Below are 17701 nucleotides of genomic sequence, written 5' to 3' on the forward strand. Positions count from 1 at the left end.
AACACAGCAGGTCAGGCAGCATGAGAGGAGCAGGAAAGTTGACATTTCAGGTCAGGACCCTTCATCAGAAATGGGGAAGCTTTGGGAGCATAGCCCCTTGGTCAGGTGAAGCACTTGAAGCAAGGTAAGATTGGGACAGTCACATGAGATTAAGGTAGAAGTTAAAATATCATAACCTTTTTACCTTCTTTATATGTGAGGATATTTTATAAGATAATGGAACAACTTGGTAGGCCATGGATGTAAAATTCTTGTTTTATGTTGAGAGAGGTCATTCATTAATATTTGTGGTTTAGTTTGTCATTTACAAACCCAGTTCCACCTGATTCAATAGGTGCAACTTTGTCAAGGGTTTTTTAAATGATTTCAGTTGTATAAAAATGGATGTTTACACCAATTTTAATGATTTTGAAGATTTTCGTCTGTCAGCACTTTTAATAGCTCATCCTGTGGAGGAACATAGAGCCACTGTCAACAAAGTCTGGTTTGTCATGCTTAACTGTGTATGTGAGAACACAAGGATTTGCTGTCAGTTTCACAGTTGTAAAGATGATGAACATTGGCATTCTACCATCATTATTGCCACAAAATCCTTTGTTTCTAAAAGCTCACTGATGGTGAATTAGCTGACATGCAGTTGCCAGGTTCATCCTTTTTTAGAACAATATGTAATTTTTGCAACACCCCAACTGTCTGGTGAGAGACATCTGGTATCAAAGAAGAATTAGAAAATGCTCACCATCATGTCCGCAGTTTTCACTCTTGTATCCTTTATTAGGTATAATGCATCCCCTCTGGAACAATTGACTTGTCCGTTTTAAATATGGCCAGCTTTTTAAATATAATTATTTATCTTTTCTTAATCTCACTCAGCCTCTCATTTACAGTAAGTTAGACAAATTCCGCTTCCTTACTAGCACCAATGCAAAGTGTTAATTTCAACATTGTGCATTGCTTTCTCTCTCCACCAATAAATATCCATTTTAGTCTCTAATTGGCACCCCCCACTCATTAGACAATCTTTTGACTTTTACATGTCTGTAGAAGATGTTAATTTCTTCTTTCATTCCACTTGTGTATTTTCTGTATATAGATGAATAACCAATAACAGTAAGTAATCAGGTGACATCAAGCTTTGCTTTTGAAAGTCTGTGGGTAGCAGGAGAAAGATATTGAGTGAGGTAAGGGCAGTCTTGATATTTTGGCAAAGAAGTAGATGATGCAATGGTTTGGAAATTGTCCAACAATTTAATTATTTTAACTATGTTAACGGATAGATTGGATTAAGAGCATATGGGAGAGTCAGTCATCCACCCCAGTTTACAGCCACATCTGAGACTTTATAGCAGGTGTAATAGTGGACATTGTTCACAACATCAATGTTGAACATATCCAATTAACAGAAATGTAAAGCATCACAAATTTAAGATCATTGGTAGGAAGATCAAATATATTTTGACAACAAAGAGTCATCATAAATTTATGTAAAAATAACCAGGAAAATTACTGAGGTAAATTTTCTAGATCAAAACATCTAAATATTTTTCCAGTGTGAAAAGACTGCAGAATGTGAGGGAAAGAAGATAGATAGGTTAAGATAAAAGACAAAGGGGATAAAGTTGTTTCCCTGAGACCACAGAACTTTGTCTTACATTTAATAAGGAAATATACAGTAAAATCACTAAATCTTTAGATACAAGGGTGATAGCAGAGCATCAAATTGAAACTGTTATGCCTTTATATGAAAAAATGTAAGGATGACCCCAGTAACTACAGGTCAGTTGGTTTAATCACAGTTGTGGAAGAGTTTCTAGAAACAATAATCTAGGACAAAATTCACAGACCCTTTGAAAAGTGTGGATTAATTAAGAAAATCTAGCATTGGTTTAACAATGGCAAATTGTGCTTCAGTGACTTGATTGACATTTTGATGAGGTAAAAGAGATGGCTGTTAATGGCAAGAGATATTAGGAACTGCAGATGCTGGAGAATCTGAGATAATAACATGTAGAGCTGGATGAACACAGCAGGCCAAGCAGCATCAGAGGAGCAGGAAGGCTGACGTTTCGAGCTTAGGCCCATTTCTGATGAAGGGTCTAGGCCCGAAACGTCAGCCTTCCTGCTCCTCTGATGCTGCTTGGCCTGCTGTATTCATCCAGCTCTACACGCTGTTAATGGCAATCTTTCTTCCAGAACGCATGTGATAAAATGTCAAGTAACATGCTTGTCAACAATGTGGGAGCCCATAGAATTAATAAAAAGTAGTGACCACATGGATACAAAATTGGCTAAGCGACAGGGAATAGAGCAATCATAAATGTTTTTTTGGACTAGGATCATACAGCACGGAAACAGAATCTTCAGCCCAACCTGTCCATGCCAAACAGGTATCCCAAACTTAACTAATCCCATTTACTTGTGTTTTGTCCATATCCCTCAACATCTTTCCTGTTCATGTGCCTGTCCAAACATCTTCTAAATGTTGTAATTGTACTTGCGTCTACCACTTCCTCATTCCAAACGCATCACCATCTGTGTGAAAAAGTTGCCCCTCAAGTCCCTTTTAAATCTTTCCTCTCTTGCCTTAAACATATGCCCTCTAGTTTTGGACTCCTCTACCCTAGGAAAAAGACCTTGGCTATTCACCTTATCTATGCCCATCATGTATTATAAACCTCTATAAAGTCACCCTTCAGCCTCAGGAAAACAAGTCCCAGCCCATCCAGTCTCTCCTTATAATTCAAACCCTCTAGTCCCAGCAACGTCCTTGTAAATCTTTTCTGCACCTTTTCTAGTGTGGCAACATCTTTCCTATAGCAGAGTGACTAGAATTGTACAGTATTCTAAAAGTGGCTTCACCAGTGTCTTCTACAGCATCAACTTGACACCCCAACCCCTTTATTCAATGCTGTGGCCAATGAAGGTAAGCGTGCTGAATACCTTCTTCACCGCCCTGTCTACATGTGATGACGCTTTCAAGAAATTATGTATCTGAACCCTTACATCCCTCTGTTCGACAACTCTCCCCGGGCACTCCCATTGACTGTGTAAGTCCTGCCCTGGTTTGTCTTAACAAAATATAACATCTCACATTTATCTAAATTAAACTCCATTTGCCACTTCTTGGCCATTTCTCTCCACTTCTGTTGGAAAATATGTGGTGCTGTTCCCAAGCAGTCCCTATTAGGACCACAGTTTGTTATTATCTATTTTAATGACATTAATGTCATATTTCAAAAATCAGGCTGCACCAAATTTTGGACTATTGATAATAAACTTCTAAATGTGACATTTCTTCAGTACTCTCTGGACTAATGACAATCAGATTGATGAACAACAGAATGTCCTGTGAACAAATTAATTGTTTATTGATCAAGACCACTAATTTCTAGACCTGTGTTTTCTTTTAAATTATTTGAAATGCTTATGCTAAACAACTCCTAAAGAAGGAAAGGGTAGGTTAATGTTCAATATTGCCTTTCATCAGGGCATTGTTTGTGGTGATATTGATTAACCCTCAGACCTCTCTAACCTACTTAAAATAGGGGTTCCCCAGCCTGCCACAGGGCTTTTAAATGAGAATTTGATGTGGCAGTGAGCCAATATTCCCTGTGAGTGGACGGTGCATTATGTTAGATATGCTACAAAGGTTTCAAATCACAAGGTGACAATTTGATCTCTGATGATGTTTCACAAAAAAAGTAAGGACCAAGCATAGTATTTCATCCAAAAAATGTATATGGCAAATAGATAACCAATCTCAGACAGGGCAATAAAATTAGTTAAAAGGTAAGGAGGCAAATGGAACAGAATAGTATGAAAGGGGCAAATCAAAGGATAGATCAGAACAACAGAAGAAGTTTGGGAGAGGGAAACAGATTAGTAAAGGGTAAGGACAAATATTGTATTGATGAAGTGGCAATGTGTAAGAAACATGGGTCCCTGTGGACATTTTTCTCAGTAGAAGGCAGGGAGCTATGTCAGGCTGAAGCTTATTTTCATCTTGTTGGGAAGGAAAGAAGTGATTTTCCTTTGCAGTGGGGAAGACAATTGAACAGGATAGATTTCCAGTTTGGTGTGTGGCAGGCATGGTTCAAGACTATTTTCTCTTCACTAATGGTTAGAATTGTGCCCCTGAGGAGATGTTCATCACAGCTTGTTTAGTGGTGGCCAAAGTCATTTCTCAGTAAGTGAGGGGGTATACTGCATCTTTAGGATGGATTGAAACATTTTGCAGCTGAGTGATGGACCAATACTGTTTCTTTACAGAGAAGGATGGAAGGAACCCTAAGTTTCTTTGTAATGCACTGACAGAAGGTGTTTATCTGTGCAAAGAGGAGAAAGAACCAAAAGATTTATTTTCAGAACGGAAAACATACCTGAGTTTCTCCATGGGGAAAAGATGTTTAAAGAATAATAAAATGGAAGAAGGCTATTTGGCCCATCATGTCAGTGAAAGAGCAATTTTCTTGTAGCCACTCCCCTGCATTTTCTCTGTGACTGTGCACTTCATTTTCTTTTCAGATAATGATCCAATTTCCTTTTGAATTCTTGATTGAATCTGCCTCCACCACATACTCAGGCAGTGCATTCAAGATCCTGACAACTCATTGCATGAAAATGTTTTTGCTCATGTTGCCTTTGCTTCTTTTGCCAATCAACTAAAATGTGCACCAACAACCCCTCCCCTGCACCCCAATTCCCAGTATTTCCACCACTGGGAACGTTTTCTCCCTGTTCTGTCCGGACCTCCCTTTGGTTTTGAATACCTTCATAAATTTTCCTCTCAACTCTCTCTTCTATGTGGGAAGCAATTCCTACTTTTCTACTCTTTCTATTTAAGTGAAGTTCCTATTCTCTGAAACCATTCTCATTAATCTTTTCTGCACATTTCCTAATATCTTCAAATCTTGTGTGATGCACAGAACTGAACACAATATTCCAGTTGAGATCAAACCAGAGATTAATACAGGTTTAACATAATTTCTTTGCTAGTGTATGCTACACCTCTATTAATAAAACCAAGAATGCCATATGTTTTGTTAAGCACTTTCTCAATCTGACCTGCCAAGTTCAATTATTGTTGCACATGTACATTCAGTTCTATCTGCTGCTGCACCCACTTTACAGTTGTAACCTTTGTTTTAGATTGTCTATCAGTGTTCTTCCTTCAAAATGTATCACTTCATATTTCTCCACACTAAATTTCATTTACCATTGTCTAAACTATTCCACCAACTGACAACAAGGTGCAGGGCTGGATGAACACAGCAGGCCAAGCAGCATCATAGGAGCAGAGAGGCTGACGTTTCAGGCCTAGACCCTTCATCAGAAAAGCTGACAATGTCTTTTTGGAGTTTTAAACTATACTCTTTACAATATCTCTAAGTTTTGTACCATTTTGAAATTTTGATCTGTATAGCAAGGTCTAGGTCTATAGGAAGAGTAAGGAGCTTAAAACCAGGCCCTCAGTAATGCCACTAAAATCTGTCCTGCAGTCAAAAAACTGCCACTTTCCAAGACTATTTCCTCTTTACACACACGATTTTGTATCTAAGTTACTATTTTCCCTTTCACGCCATGAGCTGTAATTTTGTTCACAAGCATGTTGTGCAGAATTCTATCAAATGCCTTTTGAAAATTTTTGTACACCACATCAACAGCGTCATCAATCCTCTTATTCGCCTCCTCAAATCATTAATTAAATGTAATTAGCCCTTAAATCCAAGCGGACTTTCCTTAAACAACCTGCATTTCCCCATTTGACTATCATTTTTGTCTCAAGTTATAGTTTCTAGAGCTCACCATCATGAAGCTTAAAAAGATTGCCATGTACGAAAGGTTCAGTTTCTTCTCAGTGGGAACATAGCAAAATACAAAGTTTCTCCTCAATTGGGATTGTGTGGAAAATAGCAAAGCTGCTCATGGTGCAGGAGGAAGGTTCAAATTTCTTCTCAAATGAGGAAGCTGAGGGCCTGAAATTCTTGCACCTGTAGCAGGAGCAGAATTACTTTCACAGTGAAGCTGGTAGGGATAGTTCCAGTCTTTTCTTTCAATTTCCTCTGACTAATACCAATGGATAGTCAGCATATTGATTGATGGATGCTGGCCAATGACATGACCAAAATATGAACAGATTTGGGTCTAGGGGCAGGCCAGAGACATTCAGGCAATTCATTAGAAATGCTTTTTCTCCTAACTCTCATTTCTTTCAAGGGCACATCCCAGAGAATTTTATATGTCTGGTCAGGAGGGAACCTTTGACCTGAGTCCTGCTTCAATGCTGCGAATTCCTCCCCAATCTTTAGACAGAAAACTAAGCCAAGGGATGTGTCTATGAATGCAATGGCTCCTGTCACATGTTAAGCTAAATGGTTGCTACCATTGACCAGCATATTTAATGTCTGCCAGACCTTCCAATGTGTAGGATCTGTGATCCAAATGCTTACAAAAGAAAATATTTATAGTGCAATAGTACACAGCAAATGTACTGTGTTGCTAAGCATCAACTTCTAAGGGATTCTCTATTATTTTCCCAGCTGGAGGAAAAATATAACTAAAAAAGTCAGGCATCTCCCAAAGAAAATTATTTTTTCTATTCATTCAAGGGATGTGGGCATCACTGGCTGGGCTAGCATTTATTGTCCATCCCTAATTGCCTAGAGGACAGTTAAGAAACAACCACATTGCTGTGGGTCTGAAGTCACATGTAGTCCAGATCGGATAAGGATCACAGTTTCCTCCCTAAAAAACATCAGTGAACCAGATGGGTTATTCCTGATAATCAACAATGGATTCATAGTCATCATTAGACTTTTAACTCCAGATATTTATTGAATTCAAATTCCACCATCTGCTGTGGGGGGAGATTCAAACCCTGAGACCCAGAACATTACCTGGGTCTCTGGATTATCAACCCAGCGATAATACTACTAGGCCATTGCCTCCCCTGACTAATGTGTTCCAATCAATTGCTTTAGCACATAAGCTCGTTGTATTAGATAATTTGATCTCAGTATAAACTTAACACAGATAAATTTCACTGCTGCAGCCGAGTTAAACATCGTTATTTATTTAGAGTCATAGAGTCAGACAGCATAGAAACCGGTCCTTCGGTCCAACCAGTCCATGCCAACCATGTTCCCAAACTAAGTTAGTCCCACCTGCCTGCACTTGACCGATATCCGTCCACACACTTCCTATTCATTAACTTAAGGGCAACTAGGGATGGGCAATAAATGCTGGCCAGCCAGCGATGCCCACATCACACAAATGAATAGAAAAAAATGCAAATGTCCTTTAAACATTGTAACTGTACCTACATCCACCACTTCCTCCGTCAGTTCATTCCACACACAAACCACACTCTGTGTTTAAAAATGGTTGCCCCTCATGTCTTTTTTAAATCTTTCTCCCCTCACCTTAAAAGTATGACCCCTACTTTTGACTACCCCATCCTAGGGAAAAGACCCTTGTCATTTACCTTATTTATGCCCTTTATGATTTTATAAACCTCAATATGGTAATCCCTCAACCTCCTACACTCCAGAGAAAAATATCCCAATCTATCCAGTCTAATATTATACCACAAGCCCTCCATTTCCAGCAATGTCTTGGTAAATCTTTTCTGAACCCTCTCCAGTATAATTTCCTTCCTACAGCAGGGCGACCAGAACTGCACACAGTACTTCAGTGGAGGCCTCACCAACATCCTGTACAGCCTCAACATGACATCCCAACTCCTATACTCAAAGGTCTGAGCAATGAAGGCAAGTGTGCTAAATGCCTTCTTCATCACACTGTCTACCCGTGATGTAAATTCTGAAGAATTATGTACCTGGACCCCTAGGTCTCTCTGTTCTACAATACTATCCAGTCCCTACCATTAATTGTATAGGTCCTGTCCTTTTTTATATTACCTAAAATGGAATACCTCACATTTATCCAAATTAAACTCCCATCTGCCACTCCTCAGCCCATTGATCCAATTGATCGAGATCTCTTTGTAATCTTAGATAACCTTCACTGTCCTTTATACCACCATCTATAAACTTACTAACCATGCATCCTATTTTCTGATCCAAATCGTGGCAAGCTCATCCTGACTAATAATGTACTTATAGAAAGCTTAAAATAATTTTCAGGGATAAACGTCAATATTGGGCTCTTGTTGCACAGTGGCAGCATCCTTACCTCTGGGCCAGAGCTCCAGGTTCAAGTCCCACCTGTCCCAGAGGTATGTTATACCATGTCTGAGCAGGTTGATTAAAGAAACGTTTCTAGGAAGCAGAACTAATTTAGGCTATCAAACAACTCAGATGTCTCAACCGTTTTCATGACACGCAGGTGGTTTGACAAAACAAAACGGTGTTTTGAAGCATACTTTCCATTAACTGAGCAGTCTCGTTAACTCAGGTAGTTAAGTGCTAACTCTTAGAGACTCAAGCTTGAATCTCGGATCACATGCCTCAGTTGTTGACCTCCATTTAAATATTAGTTCAAGTGCTGTATTCTCAGCAGTTGTTGTGGGTAACTTTACATCGTAAACTGCTTTCCAACCTGCTGTATTAGACAGCAGCATGCTAAACAAACTGGATTGTTTGGCAAATTGATAGAATTGTTTAATGTGGTTTTTGAAGAGTATTTTCTAATCAGGCTCAAGTCTTCCAAGTTAATAATGGTTAGGAAAATTACAAATTATTTTCTCAAAGGGCATTGGGTGACCAATGCAATGGGTTAGATACCAGTATTTGAATTCTGGGTTCAATCTAAGCACAACATTTAAAGGGCATTTTTGCTGGATAACTTCAAATATTCCGTGTTTAGATATATATAGGCCAAATGTGGGCAAATGGCCCTAGGTCATAACGGGATATGTGGTCAATGAGGACGAATTGGACTGAGGTAACAAGGTATAGAGCTGGATGAACACAGCAGGCCAAGCAGCATCATAGGAGCAGGAAGGCTGACGTTTCGGGCCTAGACCCTTCGGGTCTGCTTCCATGCTATATTACTCAATGACTTTATATAAGCAGACTTTGTGCTCAGTGGAGTTTATCATCAACGTTGCCCTAGAGTTCAAAAGCTCAGCACTGAGTTTTTCCTCACAAATAATATTTTTTAAAAGTTGTCCTATCTTTCTCTTTCCATAAGAAATGTCATGTCTTCATTTGGCACCTATTTTTGCAGCGCACTCTCATTTGATATCGAATGTATCATAGCTGAGAGAGATCAGTATTGGTTATGATTGTGATGTGAAACAAAAACCTAATGAGTAAATCATCTCCCAAATCTAATGTTTTATAACTGTTTTCCACGTATTACTTTATGACCCAATCAAAATCACCAAATGACAGCTCCTACTCCAATGTTCTACCATTGGAACTGTAAGAACATTTTAGTGATATTCAAACTTTTTAAATTAATAGATGCATGAGCTTTAAAATATCTGGAATTCTCTGATCAGCATTCAAATATCTCATTCTTCTGACTCAGCAGGTTAACACAGACATTTCAACAAAACATTGAAGCAAAACCCTTACTCAGCCAGAGGGAGGCAGCATCGACAGCAAGTCTACAACAACGTACTGAGAGGCGTCCCGTGAATGAAACTTTTTCTGATAAGTGGAATGATAATTCACATTATGATAATACAGGCTTTGTTGCAGAAGAAAGCACTTCAGTCTTAGAAAATCCAGGTGCCAACCCCTTAATAAGCACAAAATCAAGGAGCACGTCTGCCCATGGGCGTAGGCCATTAATGAGACAGGACAGAATTATAGGAATGCCACTGGAATTAGAACAGTCAATGCATACCGTACATAGTATCAGGAGTACTCCAGAAACTGAAGTGCCTCCAAGTAATCCTTGGCAAAACTGGACTAGGACGCCTAGTCCATTTGAGGATAGGACAGCATTTCCATCAAAGTTGGATAGTACCCCTTTCAGCAGCCCTATTCCTGATAGGAAAGATCCAGAACAACAGTCAGTGCATGGAATTACCGAACTGCCCAGCCCTTTTACATCAGGTGCTCCATGGAGTTTTCTCAACTCTAGGGAATCCAATTTAAATCAAGGTCATGCAGATAAATTCTCACACATCTGCAGACCCGAGTCCGCCAAGAGTGCCATTATCGCCAGTAAAAGTACAGAAAGACTTGCACCAATGATGAGATCGGTTAGAGCTGGCCAGTTTAAGAAATCCCAAAGCATTGATGAAATTGACATTGGGGCCTTCAAAATTTATAACATACCACTGGACAGTTATGGCTCCAGCTCAGAAAACCCCGGTAGCATTGATATACCGGAACAAATGCCAACACAAGAACAAGGTATGTCACGCAGCCTTTCTGCTCCAATGTTGGATGAAGATTTATCAGAAACATATGGAAGTGGAAAGATATCTCAAAGGGTTCCAATTACAAAAAAAGTGTACCATTTCGACCAAAGTTTCAATCCTCAAGGTACAATAAATGTTAAACCTGAGAGACGAGTAACCACTTCTTTTACACATAATGTTGACTATGGTGTCCATCAAAACAAACAGGTTTCAAAAGATCTCATTAGTCCACGCTCATTCAGAGGTTATCAACCTGTGGAACATATGTATTCATTCTCCCAACCTTCAGTGAATGATGAACCAGCTAATCCTCGGTTTTCAAGTCAAGGGGAGAGGGCTGGATACTTGAGAAGGGGAGACTCCTTAGCAACCTCCACAGAAATGGTGTTGCATCGAAGGGTAAATGAAGCTCCAGAGCTGCCACAAAGTGACAGATATGTCAGGACGCACTTCAGAGGAGTTTTAGAACACCAGAACAGTGCATCATTGGTTGAATCACAGTATCTCAAAAGGAATGGAAGATATGAAGAAGATTATTCAACATTCCATGACACAAAAAATCAGGGTAGGAATTTCCAAGATAAACCTCTAACTCAGAGGAGACCTTTGTCTGCAAGAAGCTACAGTACAGAAAGCTATGGGTTTTCTCAAACCAGACCAGTTTCAGCAAGGCCTACCATGGCAGCTCTATTAGAAAAGTTACCTTCAGATTATAACATCAGTAACTACAATGAAAAGCCTTCAGAGAGCAATGATATAAGGATCAGGTCTTCACAGTTGAAAGGAGATGAGAACTCTGCTAAAATACCTCTAGACTGGAGACAACAACTGCTCAGGCATATAGAAGCTAAAAGGTTAGATAGGGTGAGTGTTGCTTTTACTTTTCAAAACGTCTCACTGGTTTAAACGTTAAATAATTGTTTACAATTCTTAAGAAGTACAATTTGAAGCCATTTGTTTAACTTCTCAGACTAATTGAGTTTCCTGCCAGGTATGGAACTGAACTGTGCATACCAGGAACAGTTAAGTCCCTTCCTTGATCTCAACAAAGGTTGCGATTGAGCACTATAGTGATCTTCGATGTTCCTACTATAGATGCAGAAATCACTGAGTTTGCACCCATTTGCTACTGTGTAATCCAATTTGAAAGTGCACATATGTAGAGATCAAATGAATCAGGATTGAGCTCCATTGTGATGGCCAATGTGAGAGCAGCCATTTTCACATGAAAAGCATTAAGTAGCAATAAGAGATACTCAGTAATGAAACAGCACTGTGTCTCCGATATCATTCATCATCTATAATATTGTAACACAGTTATAATGACTGCACAGTTACAACGTATTTAGATCCAGAAGTCTCAGCTAAAATTCTCCTCTGAATATCCCTTTTGCTGCAATTTTGAGGTGACGTATAGAGTTAAATGTGTTCTTAACAGTTCCCACCAGAAATCAATCACAAAAGGCTTCACTGTTTTGAAACCTCTGTTACTGAGAAGGACAGGAGCTGTATTGTTATGGAAACACCATCACCTCCAAATTCCCTTTAAGGTCTCAAATCAAATCAATGATCATTACTGGGTCAACAGCTTAGGATTTTCTTCATACCACAATTGTGGGGACACCAATACCACAAAACATATAACAGTTTAAAGAGAAGACCCACCACCACCACTTTAGAGCAATTAAGGGTGGGCAATAAAAACAATTCTCCCAGTGACATTCATTTTTTAAAAATAAATAAAACTTAACCTGAATTCTCCCCCTTTAACTTTAAGGCCCATTTATTTTAATTAACAGAGCATGACCAAACCCCTTCAATTCCTTCCAAATCATTTCTACTCCAAAAACTTCCTACCATAATGACTGCCCATATATCAGTGTCCGAACTTCTACAAGTTATTCCTGATGTAGATAAGCACATCATTGTGTGCTACAGCTGAAGGTTAGTGTTTATTGTTCTCATGCATAGTAAACATTTTAATATTTGAGGATTGATTCAATTTTTTCCCCACTATTTTTACTTGCTGCATTCAAAGAATTGCTTTGTATTCTAGACATCAATTGCATATTATTTTGTTATGAAGAGGTACAATTAAGATGAAGAAACGAAAGAGAATGAGTTTCAGGAACTCCCTTGCCTATAAGGACAGTTTTAACCACCAAGTAGGAAATCAACAAGATGCCCAATGGGAGTCTCAATGAGAGGCCTGAGTAATAGTGATTGTCAAGTCTCATTTATATGCTGGCACTCAGGTGAGTCATGGGAGGTTTGAGTATGGTTTCACACTCAATATGTAGTTAAAATGCCATTGGAATTCTACGTACATTACAAGTACTTGATTAACAAATTTTAAAGGGAATTCCACCTGAATCAGGTTAGCTTGTCAACCATTAGCAAAGGCAACAAGAATAACCTGTTGTGGGTGGGAATAGAGGTGCTGATTTTGACTCCCATTTTGTCCAAGTTTTGCTGGGTGGAGGAAGTTAAGATGTCACCTGTAGACTATCCTTCAGCAAAGTTTATAGGTCACACAATTGCATCACAGCAACTTCTAGATTATCAGAGCTTCCAGCATGTCTCGAATATCATGAGAAATTTTCTGCAATGTGCTGAAAATGCACATAGTGGACTTCTTCCATTCATCCAACATTTCAACGTTACACATGAGGCTAACTTAACTTCACATGAAATTGGTGCTCACAATTGTTGTTCCTAAGCAAAAGGCTTGTGGTTTCTTGTTTTCCTATGAATGAATGTTGCTCTCTCTCTCCCTCTCTCTTCCATTCCTAAGTCATCATTCTCACTTGTCCTCAATGACTCACCCAGTGATAACTCTTCTGTATGGGTATGATGGTTAAAGGCATTTCTATCTTCATACCTGCTGTGGATGAATGTACCCCTTGCTCAGATTTGGAGACTGAGAATTATGACTGATACAATCTCATGCTATATTGAGAATTTTAAGTAAAATGATTTCAATGAAATCATATTTACCCTTAAAGTGATCAATCTGAAATTACTGTAAGTTGCTTGAAAGTGATCTTTGACCAAGATCATCCTACTTGATTCATCAGGACCCTCTTGTGCTTCCCATCAATATAATCTTCTGCCTTCCTCTGGAGCACTGTTGTGTGTGACTTTTCAAGGTTTTCATACAGGAAACTCTTTGGTGTTCATGCTCAATCCTCTTCTGGATGTGGATTGGTTAATTGGGTGCACGACTGAATATTGATTGGTAAGTGTGATCAAAATTGTCTTCCACCGCCTTAGCCATATAGCTCCTTCTCCCCGTCCAGGAATAAACTGAAGCTCTGATTTTCTAAACAACCTGTTCAGAGGTTTCAATACACACATCTAAAACAGGTGAGATTTAAACACTGGTCTTGTACTTTAGAGGTAGGGATGCTACCACTGTGCCACAAGAGCCTCCCGCTGTGAATTTTTTTTTAAAACTATTTTTCTAATCACTATGTTCAAAGATGTTGTTACACACCTCTGGAGCAGAAGGGATTTGAACTTGGGCCTCTCAGTATAGGACTAGGGACACTGCCACTGAGCAACAAGAGGGCCCCAAGACAGTAGAAGCTGCAAGCCTGGGTGGTCAGGAACCACCAATCTTTTGTTTAACAGCCGAACGTGCTGACCAATTAGGCCACAGCGACAGATTTTTGGTTTTAATCAGCTTCTGCTGATTTCAACCAGTTTGCTGCAATTAATATTCTATTGATTCAAATTGTTCTACTGAATTCAGCGATATTAGTGCAATTAACAGGTTCGATGTGATTAGCAAGCATCCCACTCATTCAGCTTCCATGTAACAAACATTGCACTGAATTCATAGTCGTTCCATTAATCCTCTCGTTCAACTGCCTTTCCTTCATTTGCAGGATCACTTTCAATACAATCCTCTTCTACAAAGTTCTATACATCTCTGCCTATTCAATTTAACACTCCCACTTCCTCTGGGCTGCTGGTTTTCAGCAATCATGATGCTCCCCTATTGTCCTTCTGATGCTGGATGTATGCCATTTTTGCATTTGAAGGGAGAGAAACAATGCTACAGGCCTGTCAGTGCTATGCTGGCTTGTTGCATTGAGGTGATGTGTGCCATAATGATGAGATGGAGGTACTTTTCTTTCTTCAATTAATATTGTGCAATATGTTCACTACTTCCCACATGTGACAAATCTAGCACAGACATGTGGCTGATTTATGCTGATCACCTTTAGTGCCAACTGAGTTGTGTTAAAATGGTATCTGTGAGTATGAAGGTGGGTATCATTCCCTGCCATCTATTCCTAATTAAGCAAGGGAGAATCAGCCATGTCACTGTGAGATAGGAGCCACATATAGGTCAAAATGGATCTATATAGCACAGTTCAGTTGTCAGGTTTCTAGTGACCTGGAAGCTGAAGGGACATTTACTAATTGAAAGAAGAGTAATAGTTTGCTGTTTGTTATCTGCTCTATTCCTGTTCTCACTGAGCATTTCTAAAGAATAATACATTTAGAAATGCAGGACTGGTATGTGAAGATAAAAGCAGAAGGACAGCCCCTCAAACTTTGTTGGGAAATGTATTGTCAGTGGGGATACTAACTGAAGAATTTGGTTTTGTTTAGCTGGTTAATGAGGTGTTTGAGAATGGATAGTTTGAGGCTTGAAATATGCAATTTTGGCAAGCTGGAATGGTGCAGCAAGATCCAAATGCATTACACCTTATATCAGTAGACCTGTTGAAATAAGCACTTGAAAAGAATAGGGTTTTGTTGACAGAAAAAGAGAGATTACAGGAAGCGTGCCACATGTCAAAAGTTATTAAGTGTTTGGATTACTGTGCTAGGAAATGGCAGGCGAGAAAGCATGAGCAAAGTAATGGTCAAAATTCATAGCACTGGTATGTAGATTTTTTTGATTTCCTTTCCTTCCCCAAGTCTCTGAATGTATCAATTCTGATAAAATAGAGACTATTTACTCCTGAAGATATGTGTTTTTAGAACAAACTGAAGCACATAGTCAAAAAAGAGCATTTTAGTTCACAGATTGTCTCCCTGCCACCGCCATCCCACAACTTTGAGAATGCCTGTGGCAGACTTACCATGTGGATTTCAGAGTGCTTTTGAAGCTGTTCTGCTGGCTGTGGCACAGAATGCATCAGTTTTGAGCTCACTGATATTTAAAATCACAAACCTATTTTCATGTATTTGTATCATGTGGCAAATATGATGGCCTAGTTACCACAACTTTGGCTTTTACCATAACACTGAAATCCTATATGACAACACTAGATCTAGGTGGCTGATTAGTATCACAGTTCCAACTGTCCTGTAACTTAGAAGTCATTGTAGTCTGTAGATCAGAGGAAAGCAATTAGCATAGGAAGTACAAATGGATGTGTCGCTGGTGTCTGCCTGTCCAAATCTTATGACATTGGCTCCCTTGTGCGAGGATCTAAGAGGAATGTAGCCAGAGGTGAGGGTGCTGCTGGGTAAACCTCCTAGAATAAAAGCACAATATTTTAGATGCTGGGAATTTGAAATAAACCACAGAAAATTCTGGAGAAACTGAGCAGATTGGCAGCATCTGTGGAGAGAAAGAGAGAGAGGGGTGTATAATGTTAATTTTTCGAGTACTGTATGACTCTTCAAATATAGGTGGGAAGGAAGTGGTGAGGATGGATACCCCTGAAGAAGGATATAGATTAATATATGGAAAAATATACAGTTATGCACTTTCGCAGAAAAAATAGAGGAGCTGGATATTATTTAAGTGGAGAAAGACTGCAGCGTAGAGATTTCAGAACCCTTGCACATAAATCGCAAAGCAGGCAATAGGAAAGGCAAATGGAATGTTGACCTTGATTTCAACAGAAATGGAGTACAAAAAGAGGGAAGTCTTGCTAAAAGTATACAAGGCACTTGTTAGACCTGCGGTACTGTGAACAGATTTAGTCCCCTTATCTGAGGAAAGATATACTGACAATGGAGGAAATCCAGAGAAGGTTCATTTGGCTAATCTCAGATACAGAGGGAGTGTCTCATGAGGATAGGTTGAGTAGGTTCAGCCTGTGCTCATTAGAGTTAGAAGTATGAGAGGTGACTTTATTGAAACATACAGGATTCTTAGGAAACTTAACACGGAGATGCAGAAAGGTTGTTTCCCCTTGTGGGAAATCTTGGACCAGAGGGCATAATCTCAGAATAGGGGGTTACCCAGCTAGAACAGAGATGAGGAAGAATTTCTTCTCTTTGAAGGTAGTAAATCTGTGGAATTTTTTTTGTGACAGAGGTCTGTACAGACTGGATCATTAAGTATATTAAGGGCTGATATAGACAGAATTTTAGTCAATAAGGGAATCAAGGATTATGGGGAAAGGAGAGGAAAGTTGAATTGAGGATTATCAGATAAACCATGATCTTATTGATTGGTGGAGAAGACTCATTGGGTGGAATGGCCTACTTCTGTTCTTATGTCTTATGGGGTCAATATTGAAGTTAAAAACAAAACTTGAGGATTTCTTTCAAGGACTAGACTGCAACTTTGGCCTTTGTGAAGGTTAGTATGCCTCACTTCACCTGAAATACTGCCATTCACAGACATTCCCAGTCTTAATTCAGTCTCCACTTAGTACAGCAGAATTTACCTTGTGAAGGGCAGACAGAGGAGGCACATTGGAAATTCATGTAAATGGTGGAGCCTGAACGCAACTAGATCTCCATCATTTTAAAGGAGTTGTCAGTGGTCTTCTGATTACAGCAGGAGATTGGCAGAAGCCTGAAGGCAATTTTACCACCAAGTATTATTATGTTATGTAGCCATTAATGACAGAAATATCACACTGGTGCCCAATTCTGTTATGACTTAATATTTGCATATACATTTTCTAGCAAAGATTCTGCACACTAATCAGAATTTGTAGCATTGATTATATTTCATTCATACCTTCCATCTGAAGTCCCCATACTACCCCTCTAACTTAGATCAGTTAACACAGCAAAAATCATGGCCTAATCATTTGATAAGTCAGAAAAATTCCAAAGATCTCCAAAAATGGCTGGCAGGATCCAAGTGCTGAGGTCCCACCCACATTCCTGTTGTCCATTTATTGTCAACAAAGGGGTACAACTGCATGATTTCACATAGGGCTCAGCAGGGCTAATTGAATTCATTGCTGTGTTTTAAACAAATCATGTGTTTGGCTGTGCCAAGGGCCTTGATCCTCACTGTGGTATCATGAGTTGATGGAGTAGAAGGAGACCTCTTGTATGGTGAGTAAGGTTGGTTGTTGAGTAAGGTTAAATGTCACAGGGTTTAGGGAGAGCTAGCCAATTGGACACAAAATTGTCTTGACAGTAGAAGAC

The 17701-nt window shown here is 39.3% G+C and overlaps 1 protein-coding gene across 1 annotated transcript in view; it reads left to right on the forward strand.

Moving 5' to 3' along the window:
* lrrc7 (leucine rich repeat containing 7) overlaps positions 1 to 17701 on the forward strand; it is a 256311-nt gene that overhangs the window by 195801 nt on the left and 42809 nt on the right. The window contains 1 exon segment of the mRNA XM_048602082.1: positions 9499 to 11203. Coding sequence (XP_048458039.1) covers positions 9499 to 11203 — 1705 coding nt within the window.

This window comes from Rhincodon typus, chromosome 10 (assembly GCF_021869965.1).
Source record: "Rhincodon typus isolate 14 chromosome 10, sRhiTyp1.1, whole genome shotgun sequence".
NCBI classification, from domain to species: Eukaryota; Metazoa; Chordata; class Chondrichthyes; order Orectolobiformes; family Rhincodontidae; genus Rhincodon; species Rhincodon typus.